Source organism: Terrapene carolina, unplaced genomic scaffold, assembly GCF_002925995.2.
Source record: "Terrapene carolina triunguis isolate 2854851 unplaced genomic scaffold, T_m_triunguis-2.0 Scaffold68, whole genome shotgun sequence".
NCBI classification, from domain to species: domain Eukaryota; kingdom Metazoa; phylum Chordata; order Testudines; family Emydidae; genus Terrapene; species Terrapene triunguis.
In genome coordinates, this window is record NW_020664419.1 from 79,765,175 (window position 1) to 79,784,814 (window position 19,640).

Below are 19,640 nucleotides of genomic sequence, written 5' to 3' on the forward strand. Positions count from 1 at the left end.
GATTAATGTTGTTTAAAAGTAAATCTCATCTTTTTTCCTTCAAGGTTTTTCCTGACAAAATCCTAATCAATCTTCTATTCATTTCCTTGTTCCAATCTAACGCAAACTTTCAAACCTCAGTTCTGCTCTGTAGCTGTCCAGAGAGATCAGTCTTGAGTGAAGCAAGGCATTTCGTCACCTGAAATGCACTGAGCCCATTGCCTCTGTAGCACACTTGCCCTTGACTGGTCTGGAATGCAATTTTAGCATGACAGACCATTCCCTCTCTAAAGGGGCAATAGACCTTTCATTAAGCGTAATATTGTATTGATTGTATTGTATTGATATGGTGAGTCTAGAGTAACAAAAATCAGATGTGTAATTTACCATCAGACCTGTTCTGAGCAGGACTAAACAATACTGGATAAATTTGCTACCACTTTTTTTTTTTTTTTTCTCTCCCCTGATATTGACAAGCCCAAAGAGGGAACATAGGAATCTATGGTAAAGGTTGGGTTTTTTTCCCCGTCTCAAGAATTTTCAGATGATTAGATGGCGGTGTGTCTGGCAATCTGATGGTGTATGTCAAATGTCCAAACAGACACTTCCTCAACCCTTTCTGCCTTCTTGAAAAGCTGTTGGGTTTTGGGGTTTTTATCACAAGTTCTAGTGTTGCTTTTCAAAAGAAGAAATGAAGTTACCTTGGTGAAGTACCGTATTTTGCTTGGGGAATTACACATTTTTATGTCAAGTGTGGTTTCACTTTAGGAATAAACCTACTGTCACTGTAATGTTGTGCTCCTTCAGTAAGGTCCAAATTCTGCCTTCTGACGCATATGTACAATTCCAGTTGAAGTAATTGGGAATTGCACATACACATCTGAGAGCAGAATTTGACTCCAGGTTTCTTTGGAAACTAGTGATTTCCATAATGGTATGTATGTCAAGAGTATGTTTCTATAGCTAAAGTTTAATAATGGACTATTTTGGAATTATAAGACAAAAATCCACAAGCCTTGTGGATTTTTTTTTTAAAAAGGTCAGTATATTTGTTTTAATTTTTATTTGCTGTTTCAAAAATACTATAACATGTCTAAGTGTCTTTTTATCTTCCATGCCTTCAGGCTAGCAACATGGTGAGTGTAAATACCATTGACTCTGTTATAAGAGCTTTTTTTTAATGTTTCAAAACTATATTGCTATAATAAACTTCAAATTGAAAGTGTAATGTTGCAGAATTAAAATCTGTGGTATTCATAACATTTTGTTGTCTTGTTTTATAGATTTTGTTGATTTTCTTGCAAAAAATGGACTTGCTCCTAACCAAGACTCCACCAGATGAAATAAAGAATAGTGTCCTTCCAATGGTTTATAGAGCCTTAGAAGCACCTTCAATTCAGATTCAGGTGTAGTAACTATGTTTTTTCTTTAATAGTGTATAAAACTTTCCTCTTTGCTGTGAAGAGATACTGTCAAATTATGTATACCCTACAACTTTTCTCTCTTTAGAAGAGGAAGTTAAAACTTGTGCAACATACCTGAAGGATTATGCATTATTTCCAGAGTGTGTTGTTGGACTTTCTCCCTACCTGACTAGAAAGAGATCAGTTAATAAAACATGGATGTTCACCTAATCATGCCAAATGTTGTTGATTCACTGTTTTCCAGTGTATGAAAAATTTTGTCAGAGTGACACTTTCTGCTCAGGCCTGTTGCTTAAATAAGTATTTAATGCTTTTATTGCTTTGTCTTTTGCCTTTTGGAATTTACTTTTTATGTACTGCCAAACACCAGTTATCCAGAAGCCTCCACAAAATCCTTGGATAAATGGGGGCTTCAGCCCTGCAAAGCTTAAGTCATGGGGGAAAGTAACTGACCTGTGGCTTAACTAAAATTTTGGATAACTGGAGTTAAATTAACCAGGTTTTACCTGTCTCTATATCTTAGGTTAGTTTTACTATTCATAATTTAGTCTAAATAATTATTCTAATTGGATACTACTTTACTGTGGAGACACTTTTTGTAGTAGTCAGGTGGTATTTTAGGTGCTGTCACATATGTTGTTGATGTGAATTTAATTTTCATGTAACAAATCAAGTGAAATATATATTTTAATTCTTTGATTTTCTGTGATTAAAAACTAGCTCTCTGTAAAGTGCTGCTTTGTGAAAATATAAGACATTTTTTGATCCAAATATTTTGTAGTTATGACACGAATGTAGCTCTTTTCATTCAAAGTGCTTTCCAGGCATGAATCCTCAAATTATGCTTTATTAGTAGTAGTAGTAATAGTAGTAATACCAGTGTGGTTTTCATTAATATAGCATGTAATAATAGTAACTGAATGGTGTATCAATAATATAAAAATATATGTTTTTAGTAAATCAGACTATTTGAAGTTCTAGCTTTTTAAAAATAAGTTAGGGATCAATTAGGTGACCACGTTTATTGTTTGTTGAAGAGGATGTATTGAGAATGTTTTAACTAATCCTGTATTTTTGCTCTTACAGTATGTGCGTGTGTGGGTGTACACACACACACACACACACATATATATATAATTACTAATTTTACTGTAAAGTGAAGTTTTTAAAAACTCCTATGGTTGTTTATTTACAGGAACTTTGCCTTAACATAATTCCTACGTTTGCCAACCTAATAGACTACCCATCAATGAAAAATGCATTAATACCAAGAATTAAAAATGCATGTTTGCAAACTTCCTCTCTTGCTGTAAGTAAACTAATGTTCTTGATCTCTCCATCCCCTACTCCCAAAACATTAAAATAGTGCTCAGATAATTTTGGCTTTTCTGTTGTTGCTTTAATTGTTATCAACATGCTGCAGGAAAGCAAGAGCCTTGTACAGAAAACAGAGCAACCCCTACCATAATACTGTGCATTCACTTCAGGTTTTTCTAAAAGTATTGCCGTTTGCTCAGTAACCAATATGCAATCACTTGTGTTTTAAGTAATGCAAAACTTTCTTGTGTTTTTTAAAAAGAACTGTTCTCGATTTTTCCTTTGTATACTTTTTTGTTATATGAAAACTCTAGCTAATGTGAAAAGTAATTGTCTAGTGCTCCTTGATATGAATTCTATAAACTTTCAAAGTAGTTTTCTGGGTTTCTCCCCCCAATTCCCCATTTTAGATATGTCCTGTCAAAAATGTGAATAATTGGAGTGATTAGGTATTCTTGCATTCAGAGTTGAGTCTGTTTGATAAAGTAATATGCCATTTCAGTTAAGTAGATTTCACACATACTTTTTGAGTTGCATTAAGCCTTATTTGATTCTCTGATTAGAATGGAGATATTTTTCAAAATGAAGTACCCATCAAGTAACTTAGGTACCTAAATATGGACTTAGGATCCTAACTTTTAGACACCAATTATAAAAAATCCTGTCTTTATTAATATTTGCTTGAGCCTTATTTATGTTCAGAAAAGGTTTTTGAAGCAAAGCAGCAGTGTTTAAATCATCTTAGCAACCATGGGAAATGTCTTAGGCCTGGGCTACACTAGCGGGAGGGGGCGGTGGGTTTCGAACTAAGATACGCAACTTCAGCTACGCTATTCATAGCTGAAGTCGAAGTATCTTAGTTCGACTTACCTGGCCGTCCTCACGGCAGCGAGTCGAGACTGCTTACTCCTCCTGCCGAGGTGGAGTACGGGCATCGATTCGGGGATCGATTTATCGCGTCTAGACGAGACGTGATAAATCGATCCCCGATACATTGCACGCTACCCGCCGATCCGGCGGGTAGTATAGACATACCCTTATTCTTTGAGGAAATCCAAGACATAAGCTTTGATGTGTGGGAAGGAGTCCTGCAGGATACTGCAGGTTCCTCCAGTTTCTACATTGTGAGTTGCACCACTTATGGTTCTGTATCACTCTAAGTGACATCTGCTTAATTTAGTAAACTACAGCAAGGGTGTATTGTTCATGATCACTGCAAAGGCAATATCACAACAGAACACTAAATTCTATCATCGTTTGTCTAGTGCATAGTATCAAGTGTAAAATTAGTTTAATTCTAATACACTTTCTGTTGGGGGACTATATCAAACACAAGTCGATGAACTGTACTGAAGAGTAGTACAGTCTATATTTTCCTACTCTAAATTTTTGATAATGAAAGAGCTAGTATTAGAATCGGTCTCTTGCAAAATGGAATGTTTTCAATGTGTTGGTTTTCCCCAAGCAGGTTATGTTTAATACTGGAAATTAAAATAAACTTGTTCTGACATTTCAGCAAAACAAATGGGTTGTGGAGGATATACACTGCATGGAACATGGAAATATTCAAAACACAAGACCTGGTAGTAATGGGGGACTTCACCCACACGTCTGTTGAAAAGTAATAAGGCAAAACACAAAATTTCCAATAAGTTCTTGGAATGTATTGGGGACAAGTTTTTGTTTCAGAAAGTGGAAGAAGTAATGAGGGAGACAGCCATATTAGACTTGATTGTGACCAACAGGGAGGAATTGGGTATGAATCTGAAGGTGAAAGGCAATTTTGGTGCAAATGAGCATGAAATGATAGATTTCAAGATTCTAAGGAAAGGAAGGAGTTGAGAGCAACAGAATAAGAAGATTGAACTTCAAAAAAGTAAACTTTAACAAACTCAGAGAATTGGTAGGTAAGGTCCCAAGGGAAGAAAATCTAAGGGATACAGAAGTTCAGAAGAGTTGGCAGTTTCTCAAGGAGACTTTATTAAAGGCACAACTGCAAGTTATCCCAATGCGAAGGAAAGATCGGAAGAATGTGGTTCCATCAGAAGCTCTTGGATGACTTGAAAATCAAAATGGAATTCCACAAAAAGTGGAAACATGGATGAATTGATAAGGAGTAGTATAAAAGAATAGCATAAGGATGTAGGAACAAAATCAGAAAGGCCGCACAAAATGAGTTTACACCTAGAAAGGGACAAAAAAGGCAATAAGAAGAGCTTATTTAAATGCATTAGGAGCAAGAGAAAGATGAAGGAAAGTGTAAGTTCTCTACTAGCGGGGAAGGAGAGCTAATAACTGATGACATCAAGAAGGCATTAAACAACTCAGCCAATCTTAATGCTGACTGGACACTCAACACAATTAATATTAACAACAAGGAGGAAGGAACGCAAGCTAAAATAGGGAATGAATAGGTTAAAGAATATTTAGATAAATTAGATGCATTCAAGTTAGCAGGGCCTGATAAAATTCAACTTAGAGTACTTCAGGAACTAGCTGAAGAAATCTCTGAACCATCGCTTCCCGGCTCTCTGAGCTCTGGTCAAGTGAAAAATTCTCTAAATTATCTTTGAACACTCCTGGATGATGGGTGAGGTCCTAGAAGACTTGGAGAAGGGCAAACCGAGAGTAACTATCTTTAAAAAGGGGAGTAAAGAGGACAGGGAATCCAGTCAGCCAAACCTTGATACCTGGAAAGATACTGAAACAAATTATTAAACAATCAATTTGTAAGCACCTAGAATAAAATAAGATGGGTGGATGAATGGATTTGTCAAAAACAAATCATGCTAAAAACCTACTTTCTTTCTTTGACAGGGTAACTGACCTAGTTGGTGGGTAGAGGTGCAGGAGAGAAGCAGTAGACATGATGTATTTTGATTTTTAGTAAGGTTTTTGACAGTCTCAAATTACATTCTTATAAGCAAACTTGGGAAATGTGACTAGATGAAATTACTATACGGTGGGTGCACAGCTGTTTGAAAGACCATACTCAGAGTAGTTATCAGTGATTCACTGTCAAACTGGGAGGGCGTATGTAGTGGAGTCCCACTGGAAAGTCAATCCTGGGTTCCAGTACTATTCAGTATTTTCATTAATGACTTGGATAATGGAGCAGAAAATGTGCTTACAAAATGCAACGTGGACAAATTGGAGAATTACTCAGAAATCTACAATTCAATAAAGAAATTCAATAAAGACAAGTGCAAAGTATTTCACTTAGGAAGGAAAAATCAAACGCACAACTACAAAATGGGGAATAACTTGTGAGGTGGTAGGACTGCTGAAAAGGATGTGGAGGTTATAGTGGAGCACAAATTGACCATGAGTCAACAATGTGATGCAGTTGTGGAATGAAAGCTAATAATTTGAGATATATTAACAGGACTGTTGTACGTAAGACATGGGAGGTAACTGTTGTGTTCTGCTCGGCACTGTTGAGGCCTCAGCTGGAGTATAGCATCCAGTTCTGGGTGCCACACTTTAGGAAAGATGTGAACAAATTGCAGAAAGTCCAGTGAAGAACAATAAAGTGATAAAAGATTTAGAAAACCTGACCTATGAGGAAAGGTTAAAAAAAACCTGGGCATGTTTAGTCTTGAGAAAAGAAGACTGAAGTGGGGATCTTAATAACTGTCTTCAGACCTGTTAAAGGCTGTTATAAAAGAGGACTGTGATCAATTGTTCTCCATGTCCACTGAAAGGAGGACAAGAAGTGATGGGCTTAATCTGCAGCAAGGGAGATTTAGGATACTTATTAGGAAAACATATTAACTATAAGAGTAGTTAAGCGGTGGAATAAGCTTCCAAGAGAGGTTGTGGAAGGCTTTTAAGAACTGGTTGGACAAACACCTGTCAGGGATGGTCCAGGTTTATTTTGTCCTGTTTTAGTATGGGGCCTGGACTTGATGACTTCTCAAGGTCCCTTCTAGCGTTTCTGTGATTCTGTGGTTCAAGATACCATTTTTACAATAATGTTTAATCATAACTGTGTATTGGGTCCTATCTATTTCAATCTTGTAAAAATGTAGTTTGTCCAGTTATTTTAGTCTTTGTCTTAACACTTTTGTTAAAATAGAACTTAAGATTTTTGTATTTAATCTGTTTTTATAAAGATTTAAAATTCATGCCTTTTAAAGTGTTAATTTTTAGTCAAAAATAGAGGTTAGAGATGTTACTTAACTTCTTTTACATATTTAATAGGTCCGCGTGAACTCCTTAGTGTGCTTAGGAAAGATTTTGGAATATTTGGATAAGTGGTTTGTACTTGATGACATTCTACCCTTTCTACAACAAATTCCATCCAAGGAACCTGCAGTGCTTATGGGAATTTTAGGTAATGAATATTTAATTTCCCTTCTTGTTACGGTTTTGTTGTTGTAATCTCTATATGGCATATTGGAAGTGCTGTATGTGTTCCATAGCTAACAATTTATGTAAAAGCCTATTAGCTGTTTCTGACTTCTCAGAGATTTCCTTTTTGTATTCCCAATGCTCCTCTGTTCTCTATTATATGTATGTGTAGTCTATGGACTCAGTTCAGTCACAAGTATCCTCGACAGCCGTTGAGCTATGGAGTGTCTATGGGTCCTTTGGTCTCCACAGCTGCAGGGGCTATCTGAATCTGCCTGAGAGCACTATAAATCACTGTCACCTCCTGTTTCCTCTTCAGCAGTTAAATTGTAAAATCTGACTTTCCAAATAGCTTTGCTGTCCAGCAAAGAATCCCCTTACACCGCCCAGTTGCATTTCTCTTAAGCAGTTTCTTTCTGGATGCTAATGGTCTGGGTTCTCTGATCCACCAAGTTTACTGTGTGACACTTAGGTTACACAAAATGAGCTGAAACTGACTGACTGGAAAATGTTCCAGGAGAATTCCTCCTCTCCATTGCCATGGGTGGCTCCACCACTTATATCCCCCAGCAAGGGGAGGGGGCAGGCGAGCAGGGGCATATCTGGAGGGGCATATAATGAGGCTCGGCTATGACTGATCTCGGCTGGCTGAGAATAAGGGAGTCATGATTCTCTCCCAGTTGACGTCCCATCTGCACTGTGCCCAAGCTCTGCTCAGACACCGTGGAGAATAAAGCCTTAATTTTGGAGTGGTGTGCAGAAATAAATTGTGCAGACCTTTTGGATTATGTAGTCAGACCTCTTGATTAATACAGGCCTAAGCTTCCAGAAGGAACCCCTCCAGAAAGCAAGTAGATCACAACACTTTCACGGTTGCCAAGGGCAGGTCATGAACTCTCAGTATATGGGTATCACTTGAGTTCAACAGCCACAAGAAGTTACCTTGAGCCACCCAGTTACTCCTTTCTTTTGTTCTGAATGTTAGGAAGTCAAGGTACCATTTGAGTGGGGCTGGGAGCCCTTCCCCCCCGAGTTTTGTACCGGAGGTGTGCAAGCTCCCAGGTGGAGCTCTTAACTACAGTTAGTACAGAGGTGAAAGTGGGCCAGTACAGCATACCGGTAAGAAGTGGCCACTGGTACAGGCCCGTACACAGCCAACGACAGCGCTTTAACGTAGCTGCCTCTTTTGCCCCCTGCTGTCAGTGGCCCTGATAATAGGGACCCTAACAGCAGGGCCACCACAGGGCGGGAGCAAAAGGGGCAGCTTCCCCAGGGCCCGGCAATTTAAAAGGGCCCGGGGCTACCGGCCACTGCTACCGCAGCAGTGGCCGGAGCCCCGGGCCCTTTAAATTGCCGCCGGAGCCCCAGGCAGCATGGGCTGGGCAGCGATGAAGAGCTGGCTGGGGGAGGCTGACCCCCCAGTCCCGCCCCTTCTGCCCGAGGCCCAGCCCCTTCCGGGGCCCAGAGCTGGGCCCCTGTACTGGTAAACCTTTTATGTTACTTTCACCCCTGAGTTAGTGTGAAATGTAAGTTCTACAGAGGAGAGCTGGGGCAGAGAGTCAGTATTTTGTTTACAGAGGCAGGGTGATTAAAGATAAGAAAGGGCTGGTGATTAAATTAAGGATCTGGAAGTTTAGCTTGTAAAACAGGAGTCCCTGGGAAAGTGCGTGGGTGGGAAGGAGGAGGGGTTGTTTTTAGAGAGAACATAGCCAAGCCCTCTGAGCCAAGGTTACATTCAGAAAGGGGGGAGATTTGGGGGCATAGGTGAAAAGAAGGGCCCAAACCCAAGGGAAGGGATAGTAGTGGTATAGAGAAGTTCCCACTCTACCTGTGGTACTTATGTGGTCCCATCAACATAGTATCTGAGCACCTCACAATGTCTAACCTAGTTCTCCTCACAGCCCTTCGGTGAGGTAGAGCAGTGCTGTTATCCCCATTATACAGAAGGGGCAGTAAGGCACACAAAGACTAAAGGCCAGATTTTCAAAGGTATTTAAGCACCTAGTGGGATTCTCAAAAGTGCCTAGAAGGTTAGGTGCTTTGTAAACCCCACTAGATGCCTAGCTGCACCTTTGGTACCTGAAAGGTTTTGAAACTCTGTCCCTAAGGCACTGGCCTGAGATCATTCCGGAAGTCTAGGGGGGGAGTTAGAACCCAGGTCTTTCAGGGATAGCTCCCTATCCAGCAGACCAGCCTATCTCTTTCCTGCATGCTGCAAAAAAAAGAGGACTCTGATAGATGGAAGCAAAACCAAGGTGGCCAGTTCAATGAGACTCCAGCAAATGGTCCCAGGTGGCTGGGATGGATGTCATGGCTGACAGCATAAAAAGCAGCACTGAGGTCAGGAAGGATGGAGAATGAGAGTCAGATGAGAGGAGATCACTTAACTCCCAAGGGGTGACCGGTTCTGCCCCATGCTGGGTTGTAGAGCAATGGCTGCTGTGAAATTTTACATTTTAAAGAAAAACCATTTTGTTCTGTCATTTTTTGTTCTGAGTTCAAGAAAAGGAAGGAATCAGAAAGTGTCATATAAGTATCAAATGTGTTTATGCCTCAAATTCTTAGGGTTTCAGCTGTATTCAGGCCAATTCCAGAACAAAGAACAGAAATTGCATCCACAGAGTCAAAAAAGTCGACTGTTATGACGTTGATTTTGTATTATTCACTGGGGACCATCTGTGTGCTCAGCAGTGTTCAGAATATGCCAGAAAATGTAGTCCCTGAGCCAATGTGTATAAAATGTGTAGCCCTGGATAAGATGGCTTAGATATTTAAGTATGAAGTGTATAGTTATTAAGCACATGTTAATATCTATGAGTGGAGGCACTGGTGGCAATAGAAGTTTTACTGGATTAAGGACTAGAAGGTTTGACCCTCCAACTTTCTTTCAAGAGGAAGAGTTGCCCAGAGCTCCTGTGCCTGTTTATTTTCTTTTGCTGCCAGCAGTGCCCCTGATCTACCTCAGAAGTTTCAATTTTGTTCTCAACTTTAAAATGTGCAATTTTCTTGGTGTTTGGTTTTAAATATTCTCCTGTGAGAACTGCAACTCAATCACTGTAGTGTTGTGTTTAAGAGCCTTCTGGAAAGTAACGCTCCTTTAAATGGAAGTAGAACCCCTAGAGCCCCAGGCAGGTGCAGTATAAACTCACAGGGCCTTGGCCTAGTAGGTTGTTTCCAAAGTTAAATGATCTATTCCAAGCTTGGTGAACTGCAAAAAAGTGATAGAAAGTAATCTAGATTTTTCTACGATTGTTTCAATTGTTGTATTCAAAAGTTAGTAACAAAGTAAGAATATGTATTAAAATTTTAAACCTAACCAGTCTCTCTTAAGTGACCTGACAAAAGGTGTGAGAACATGTTAGTATTCGAGCTGAGTGGGTCTAATATTTATTTAATTCTCTTTTTTTATATAGGCATTAGATACGGTGCTACTATCCACTAATTTCTACGTTATTATCTGCCCAAAACCCCACACAAATCCTAGAGTTTTCAGGTGCCTAAATAGCCCCTGGAATCATGGTTAAAGTCCCCGTCTCCTCTTCCTCCCTCCTCCCTCCCCTCACCACCACCAAAATCTGAAATGCTGCCCCTGTTAGGAAACCCTGTCTTTTTGTGCCCAGATTACACTGGAGTTCAATACTTCAGTCCTTCGCCTTTGTTTTTTCTAGTTTTGTGTTTAGTTGCAAATGAATCAGTTTATGTACAGATTTTCCCTGGTACTCTGACTTTTGAGTCCTGTGTTCAGTTTTATTATCAGTACATACAGTATGTATAGTTTTCTTGGAGCTCATTCACAGTATTAACCACTAAACTACCGATCTTGCTATTTTAATGTTCTATATCAGGTATTTACAAATGTACATTTACTCATAAGAAGTTGGGAATTACCAAAGAACAACTTGCGGGAAAAGTATTACCCCATCTTATTCCTCTTAGTATTGAGAACAATCTTAATTTCAATCAGGTATGAACTCAGTTTTAATTGTTTTTGCACACTTTTACCTAATGAGCTGGTCTAGAAGGAGATACAAAATTAACATAGTTCTCTGACAAAATAGTTTATATGTTAGTGCATTTCAATGTGACTACAATCAATGATAAAGGCTTCCCGTGATACTGTCAGAATTGATAGGCTTAAAGAGCAGTGTTTGTATAGTGGATCTGGTCAGTAATTCTAATTTAAGATTCTAAATGTGATGTTTTCATCTTTAAACCTGTTGCATCCATTAGTTACCACTAGATCTTCAGTTTTCCTCTTACTCTATCTTAAATTAAAGTTTCTCCTAGAATATTTTCACTAATATTTGCCAATAAAATCCAGTATAGCTTAGTAACTGAATTACATACCTTCAAATGTAAGAAATTGTCAGCTGACAGTCTTGACTTATAGTTAATAGAAGCATGAGAGAGTACGTAGTTCAGAATAACAGCTAAAAGACCTACGTTTACTTTCTGGCATTTTAGAGCATTCCTGGTTTTCTAGCCAGAATGTCAGCACTCAAAAAAGTAAGTAAATATTTCAAACCGTGGGACTAAAAATAGAGGAACTGAAGTCAGCATGTCACTTCCCTGACCCATACTCCTTCTACTCATCTGTTGTTTTTACACTATAGACAATGATTTAATCAAGAGACTGACTACAAACCTGTCTGAGTTTGCAGATGATTGATGTAGACTATAAACACTATGGAAAAATTTAAACAAGATTAACTCTATAAGGCTGATGGAAAATTTTACATTAGCAAACATATGATAGCATTCAAATATGCCACAAAAATATTCAGGACAAAATGTAATGGGATTTAATCAAAGCATCAGAAACAAAAAGGCCATGGAGTAATATTGCAATGTCTTCTAAATGTCCTGGTAATGTAATTAACCACCTAATATTAATACAATACAAATCAAAGGCCAGAATGCATTCTTAATGTTTCCACTCGCAGCTTTGTTTGCAAGTGTTGCCAGTAGTGTAGCAATGCAAATATATTGCTGTATTAAAAAAAAAAAAAAAAAAAAAAAAGAAAAATGAATTCTTAAGAGGAAATTTTTAGAAAGTAAATTGTCTAAGTAACACCCCATCTTTTACTTGGAGCTGCCTGAGAGACCCTGTCACTGTCTACTTGCTGTGATGTATTTCAGTTTCAGCACCACATTACTCTGCTCATAGTGGGGGTATACCACATGCAAAGTAGCAAAAACAGATAAACTTAACAGGCTTTTAGAAAAATTACTGTATCTGTGCATACCTAATACAGGTTTTATAAACATGCTGAACAATTGTTTAAAGTTCTATATAACTGGATTTCTAGCAATAAATAATGTTAGAACACAATGCATTTTTTTATATATTTACCATCACAATGCAAAATCTTAACTTTTCACCATTTCCTTTATAGTTCAGTTCCTTCATTTCTGTCATAAAAGATATGCTTAGTAGATTGGAGGTTGAACATAAGACCAAACTTGAACAACTTCATATTATGCAAGAACAGCAAAAGTAAGTGTGTGGGTTGTAATGAATTTCAGTTCCACCTGTATGAGCAAATGTGAAACATCTCTAGCTGTAGCAGCACATGCAGTAGAGCAGGGATAGGCAACCTTTGGCACATGGCTCGCCAGGGTAAGAACCCTGGCGGGCCAGGCTGCTTTGTTTACCTGCCGCGTCCGCAGGTTCGGCCGATCCCGGCTCCCACTGGCCACAGTTTGCCGCTCCAGGCCAATGAGGGCTGTGGGAAGTGGCACGGGCCGAGGGATGTGCTGGCTGCCTCTTTCCGCAGCCCCAGTTGGCCTGGAGCGGCGAACCAAGGCCAGTGGGAGCCGCAATCGGCCAAACCTGTGGATGCAGCAGGTAAACAAATCGGTCCGCCCTGCCAGGGTGCTTACCCTGGCGAGCCGCGTGCCAAAGGTTGCTGATCCCTGCAGTAGAGCCTCACTAGTTCCTAATTCAATCATTGATCACTCTCACAAATGGGCAGTCTTATCCATCTCTTCTCTTCCCCCCCCACCCCCGCACCACCACTTTCTCAGCAAAGATTTGAGTCCTGTATTGAGGTCTTGTATTATAACTAAAAAAATAATTAGTTTTATAAAATATAATACTGTACACTTACTGCAAAGTATTGTAATAAAAATAAACCACATTTGTCAATGTGATTTTTTTCCCCCAGTTTCTTAGCTTATTCATGCAATATGGTAATCCACTATAGAGCTCCATTATTTAGTATAGTTCTGGAGTATGAAAATATACTTAAACTGTTGGTTTTCAGTAATTGTTGAGGACTGAAAAATTACATTGGAGAAGAATTGAGTTCTTTCAAAAACAAAACTTACTGAAGACTCTAGGGATATTGTATGGGATTTACCATGGGTTTAAATCAAATTAAGCTAAACTAGCTATACATATCTACTCCTGTTTAGGAGAGAAACAAAGAGTATTTGAAATTGGCATTAAATAACTCACTACAATTTTAAATACTGCCTTTTCTAAGCTGTCTCATGCATGCGCGCTCACTCTAAATACAACAGTGTTGTGATAAGAAGAAAAGTTTTCTTCTGTGTTAATTCTCTTAGAATTATGAACTTTGCTGAATTAGGGACATTGCTTTGACTGGGAGCCATCTTTTTGTAATATTTGTACTCTGTACTACAGATCTTTGGATATAACTAATCAAATGAACGTATCTGAAGAGACAAAATCTAATAGTACAGGTAATCAGGTAAGAGACAATATTTTGCATTGGTTATCCACAGGCATCAAATTTGAAATTCTCTACAATATTTGGTTTATCTTAATCATAAATTACAAAATGTAAAATTGTTCATGGATAATCTTTTTCAATTTAAACAGATTGACAAGATGTTTAACAATACTGGAAATGACGTTCCAACTAGTGGATCAGATAGTAAAGAAAATGGGCTGTCATCAAAACAGAAAAAGGTAAGCTCTTTTTCTGAAGGTGTTTTGTTATGTAAATACCTTGTGTAAAAGGCAAATATGTTGAAAGCCAAAGGCCTGTGTTGTACGAAAAAGTATGCATGTAAACACTTATATATTTTAATGCTAAATAACTGACCAGTTGTGCTCAGCACTGCACTCTGAATGTTCACATGGTGAGGAGCATTGAAAAATGTTTAAATTCTTCATTATGTTTCTGAGTCTCTTTGAAACAGTTTTGTTGATAACTGATATTGTTTGTGACACAAGCAGGATAGGCAGCAAGTAATATTGTCAACTAGTTTCTTTCCTACTTCACCACCAACAAAACTTTATAGCAAAATGTAGTTAGTTGATTTGCGTTTTCTATTACAGTAACTCCTCACTTAAAGTCGTCCCAGTTAATGTTGTTTCGTTGTTATGTTGCTGATCAATTAGGGAACATGCTCGTTTAAAGTTGTGTAATGCTCCCTTCTAAGGTCGTTTGGCAGCCGCCTGCTTTGTCCACTGCTTGCAGGAAGAGCAGCCCGTTGCAGCTAGCTGGTGGGGGCTTGGAACCAGGGTGGACCGGCAGCCCCCTAAGTTCCCTGTGCAGCAGCTGCCTGCAGTTCAGCTGTGTCCCTCCCCCCACTGCCATGTGCTGCTCCTGCCCTCTGCCTTCTGTTAATTTGTTTGTAGTGTTGTAGTAGCCATGTTGGTCACAGAGAGACAAGATACAGTAACTCCTCACTTAACGTTGTAGTTTATGTTCCTGAAAAATGCGACTTTCAGAGAAACGATGTTAAGCGAATCCAGTTTCCCCATAAGAATTAATGTAAATGAGGCAGTTAGGTTCCAGGGAAATTTTTTTCACCGGACAAAAGACTATATATTATTTTATTTATTTATATATATATATATATAAAAATATACACACACACAGTATAAGTTTTAAACAAACAATTTAATACTGGTACACAGTGATGATGATTGTGAAGCTTGGTTGAGGTGGAGGTGTCAGAGGGTGGGATATTTCCCTTCCTGCTAAATGATGAACTAGCAATTGGCTGAGCCCTCAAGGGTTAACTCTCTCACTCTGCAAGGCAGCAGGAATGGAGGGAGATATACGCATTTCCCTTAAGTACACTGCCTTGTTAATTAGATCAGCTTGCTGAGACTGCAGCCCTGGTGTGTCCCCCCTGCTCTATGGAAGATGGGGTAAGCGGGGTGCAGGAGCAGGGGGGAGGGAGACACCCTGACATTAGCCCCCCTCTTCCTTCCCTCCCCTCCTGGCACAGCAAGCAGGAGTCTCGGGGAGCAGCTCCAAGGCAGAGGGCAGGAGCAGCACATGGCAGTGGGAGGAGGGACACAGCTGAACTGCAGGCAGCAGCTGCACAGGGAACTTAGGGGAGCAGGGAGCTGATGGGGGGGCTGCCAGTCTACCCTGGTTCCAAGCCCCCACCAGCTAGCTGCAATGGGCTGCTCTTCCTGCAAGCAGTAGACAAAGCAGGCAGCTGCCAAACGACCTTAGAAGGGAGCATTACACAACTTTAAACGAGTATGTTCCCTAATTGATCAGCAATGTAACAACAAAATGTTAACCGGGACGACTTTAAGTGAGGAGTTACTGTAGGGAAGAAAATAAAAACTACAGAGTTCTTTTTCAGGTCTGGGGAAAGAAGTCAGAGTGCCAACTGTTAATTTATATTTTGCCCAGATGCTCTGATTTCTTAGCCTCAGACACTCTGATTTCTTTCATCAGACCCGAAGAACTCTGTGTAGGTCAAAAACTTGTACCTTCCAGCAACAGAAGTTGGTCCAGTAAAAGATATTACCTTACCTACCTTGTCTCTGTTATATTAATCAGGGCCAGCTTTAGGCCGATTCCCCCGATTCGGGCCCTGCGCCTCAGAGAGCCCCGCGCCCTAAAGAAGAGCGCCTAACTTAGGCGCCTTTTTAATTTTTACTCGGCAGCGGTCTGGGTCTTCGGCGGCACTTCGGCGGCAGGTCCTTCACTCGCTCCAGGTCTTCGGTGGCATTTCGGGGGCGGGTCCTTCAGTGCCGCGGAAGACCCGGAGCGAGTGAAGGACCCACCGCCGAAGTGCCGCTGAAGACCCGGACCGCCGCCGGGTATTCCTAAAGCCGGCCCTGATATTAATGACACACTGATGAGACTCAAATGACAATCCACAGATACAAACTTAATTTTACAGTAAATTGGTAGTTTAGATTTTGCTATCAACTACACATACATTATTCTCAAGAAACACCAATTCTTCCAAGAAACACCAATTACAATGACTTCATAATTTTTTTTGTCAGATGGTATTAGTTGATATTTCTCATTTATTCCTTGAAATAGAATACCTACATAAAATATGTTGATTTTTTTTAAAACCCAGCAAATTATGGGTCAGAGGTAAGGCAGCTGTGTTGTGATGAAATAGCCGTTTCTTCATACTCAATAAGAAATTATGTGAGCAGTGTTAATTTTATGATATCCTTAACAATTCATTTCCTTGCTTTTTAACTACTTGGGTTTTCTAAATGTGATAGGTTTTTATGATAAGTTTTTGTCACTTAGCAACATTAGCCAGTTTTGAAATGAAGTTTATTTTTGGAATAAAAAGTATGTACTGTATCATTAAATAGCTAACACTGTCATTTAGATTTAATATATTATAAATTAGGTAACTAGTCATGAGACATACTATCCAGTGTTAATGCTAATGCTTTGTGTTTTAAAGATGTCACTTACACTTGAAGAGAAGCAAAAGTTAGCAAAAGAACAAGAACAGGCCCAAAAATTGAAAAACCAGCAACCACTTAAGCCTCAATCACATGCAATCACAGCTCCAGTCAAACAGGTGAGAAAAGATCCCTACTGAACAGTTTCCATGGTAACCTTGCCCCTACCTCCTTGCAAGTACTGTATGTGTTATAAAACTGATCATTTTCTATGTCTTACCTTCTTGATTTACTGACATCCCCCACTCCCCATTTTCAGTGGTGTCAGTACTATAGAGTCAATGTAGCTAAATAATAACAAATTGTGTTATGTTCTGCCTAGTGCCTCAATAGCAATATTAACAATATTTATTATTTATGACACAGTAGTGTCCAGAGGCAACATCATGATTTGGAGTCCCATTATTCTAGTTACAATACAAGCTTACAGGAAGACAGTCTCTGCCCCAAAGAGCTTACAGCCTAAATAGATAAAGATAAAGGGAGGGAGGAGGACAGGAATGCAGCACATAAGCAAAGCAGAGTGGTGGTTTGCATGCTGTTCATTACACTTTTTTTAGTCGTGTCTGTGTAAGGTAGGAGGAAATGAGTTAGCAAGTGTGAAGGAATAGGAGAAGGGATAGAAGGATGGGAGATATTTAAGGATAAAGGATCAAAAAGGTGATTAGGAAAGAGGGAGGACAGAAGGGCAAGGAGCATGGAGGGTAGGTAGAGCAAGGCTGTCATCAGAGGGATTCTGATGAAGATGAGATTGAAGCAAATATTCACTCAGTAAAGGAAAGAATGCCTGGAGTTGAGCCTACAAAAGCAAAGCCTGATGATATCACTGACAGTGGCAGATTTAGAGTTCATGGGGCCCTGTGCACAGCTTCATTTTCAGGCGCACCCTCCTCCCCCTCAGGACCCAGCCAAGAAAAAGAACATTCTCTTATCTTCTCTCCCCTCCCCCCCCCCATTTTTCATTCTTTTTTTCTTCATACTCCTCCTATATTATAAGTAATGGGAAGTAAATGAAAATAAAGTGAGGTACCTTGACTGGGGCAGGGGGTTGGGGTGCAGGAGGGGCTGCGTGGGGTGGGCTCTGGGAGGAAGTTTGGGTGCAGGCTCTGGGCTGGGGCAGGGGACTGGGAAGCGGGAGGGGAACGGTGCTTACCTTGGGCGGCGTGGCTCCCAAAGCAACCAGCACACACACCCCTCCGACAGCAGCTCCTAGGGGAGGGAAGGGGCCAGTGGGTCTCCGAGCACTGCTACCCGCAGGTGCCGCCCCCGCAGCTCCCATTGGCCACAGTTCCCAGCCAGTGGGAGCTGCGGAGTTTGCACTCGGGGCGGCACACACACACACACGCGCGCGCGCCACAGGGACATGCGGGCCGCTTACGGGAGCGAAGCAGCACGGAGGGAGGGAGGCAGAGCGGGCAGGGAGCTGCCTTAGCCCTGCTGCTGGCACGTCTCTGCGTGCCCCTTGGCAGGAGGGGGACAGTGGGTCTCTGTGTGTGAGCGGAGCTGCCTTCCTTCCTCTGCCAGGGGCGCGCAGAGACGTGCCAGCAGCCGTCCACTTCCAGGAGCAGCGTGGGGCCACCGGCCACCGCATGCAAGCAGCCTGCCCGCCTGAGCCCTGCTGCGCTGCCAGCTGGGATTTGGGGGCAGGTTGTCAGATATTTGTCCTGCATTTTGGGGGGGCCCCTGTCGTTGGGGACCCCATGCCACCACACGGTTTGTTTCATGGTAAATCCGCTCCTGATCACTGATGTCCTGAAGGATTGTGAAGGCCTCTTCTGGCGCAGAAATCTGGTTGCTGGGTGCTTCCAGTATCTCCTGGAAGAATATTCATGGACCCGGAGTTGGGGTCCCATTCTTAGCCTGGTTCTGGCTTGGGGAGTCTGTTCTGGGGTGCTGTTTCATCCCCTGTCAGTTCACATGACTCCAGAAAGTTTGTTTATTGTTATCCGGTTATGTACAACAGAGGGAAAAAATCCAGCTTGATTTTTAGGTACAAGAGGAGCTTGCAGTATTGATATTTGAAAAAGTTACATTGATTTGTTTGTGGCTGTTGATGGTAGATACAAACAAAAGATGTTTTCTGGCTACCATCTTGCTTTAAGAATATTACAGCAACCTTTTCTTCACTTTGGTGGGATAGTCAGAATATGATTTACATATTAATGTAAATATTTTGTGTGCCTTAATTTTCTTTAAAAGTTTGATAAATCTTATTACAGTAATTTCATTTAAATGTAGCTTCGCCTCTTATGTGAGATAAATTTAAACTCTGTTCAAAGTAGAACTGGTCGTGAAAAGCTTTAGAGAAAAACTTGGGGCAGGAGGACTTGTTTCATTCAACATTTTTTCTAAAATGGGGGAGGGAAGGAGCGCAGAGAGGGGGAAAAGAAGGGGAGAAGACTGTCTTTCTTTCTCCGCGCACACCACCTTCCTGTGGGGCAAGTGGGGAGGAGAAGGTAGTGAGGAAAAAATCATTTTTTCCTTCTCACTCTATTACAAAAAGAAAAATAATATTGTTGTTGAAAACCTTTCTGTGCAGCACTAAACTAGGATGGACTTGTGTTTTTACACCCTTTGATCTGCGTATACCCACTTTGCTGATCAGTGAATGTCTCCCATATTTACAACAACGAGTTTCAGTGCTCCTTTACCTATGGTTAAAGACCATAAAACCACATCTTAGTTATTCTTGATATTTGCAGTCTGTGTGCAACTTTTATGATTTCAGACCAATATATATATTGGTGCAGCCCAATGCATTTTGAAGAGGACAAAATGCCTGTCCTCAGGAGCATGCAACTTTCACTGACCTCAGCAAGAGTTGCACATACTTCTGAAGGCTAAATTTAGACCCATATATGTAGAAAATGTGTAATTTATAGTATAGAATATTGATTTACTGAACA

At 40.5% G+C, this 19,640-nt stretch overlaps 1 protein-coding gene across 1 annotated transcript in view; it reads left to right on the top strand.

Moving 5' to 3' along the window:
• The window catches only part of SCYL2 (SCY1 like pseudokinase 2), a 58,892-nt gene that overhangs the window by 34,961 nt on the left and 4,291 nt on the right, over positions 1–19,640 (top strand). The window contains exons 10-17 of the mRNA XM_024199834.2: positions 1,263–1,385; positions 2,599–2,712; positions 6,924–7,056; positions 10,919–11,037; positions 12,470–12,570; positions 13,723–13,789; positions 13,921–14,010; positions 16,734–16,853. Coding sequence (XP_024055602.2) covers positions 1,263–1,385; positions 2,599–2,712; positions 6,924–7,056; positions 10,919–11,037; positions 12,470–12,570; positions 13,723–13,789; positions 13,921–14,010; positions 16,734–16,853 — 867 coding nt within the window. The remainder of the gene's footprint in view (positions 1–1,262; positions 1,386–2,598; positions 2,713–6,923; positions 7,057–10,918; positions 11,038–12,469; positions 12,571–13,722; positions 13,790–13,920; positions 14,011–16,733; positions 16,854–19,640) is intronic.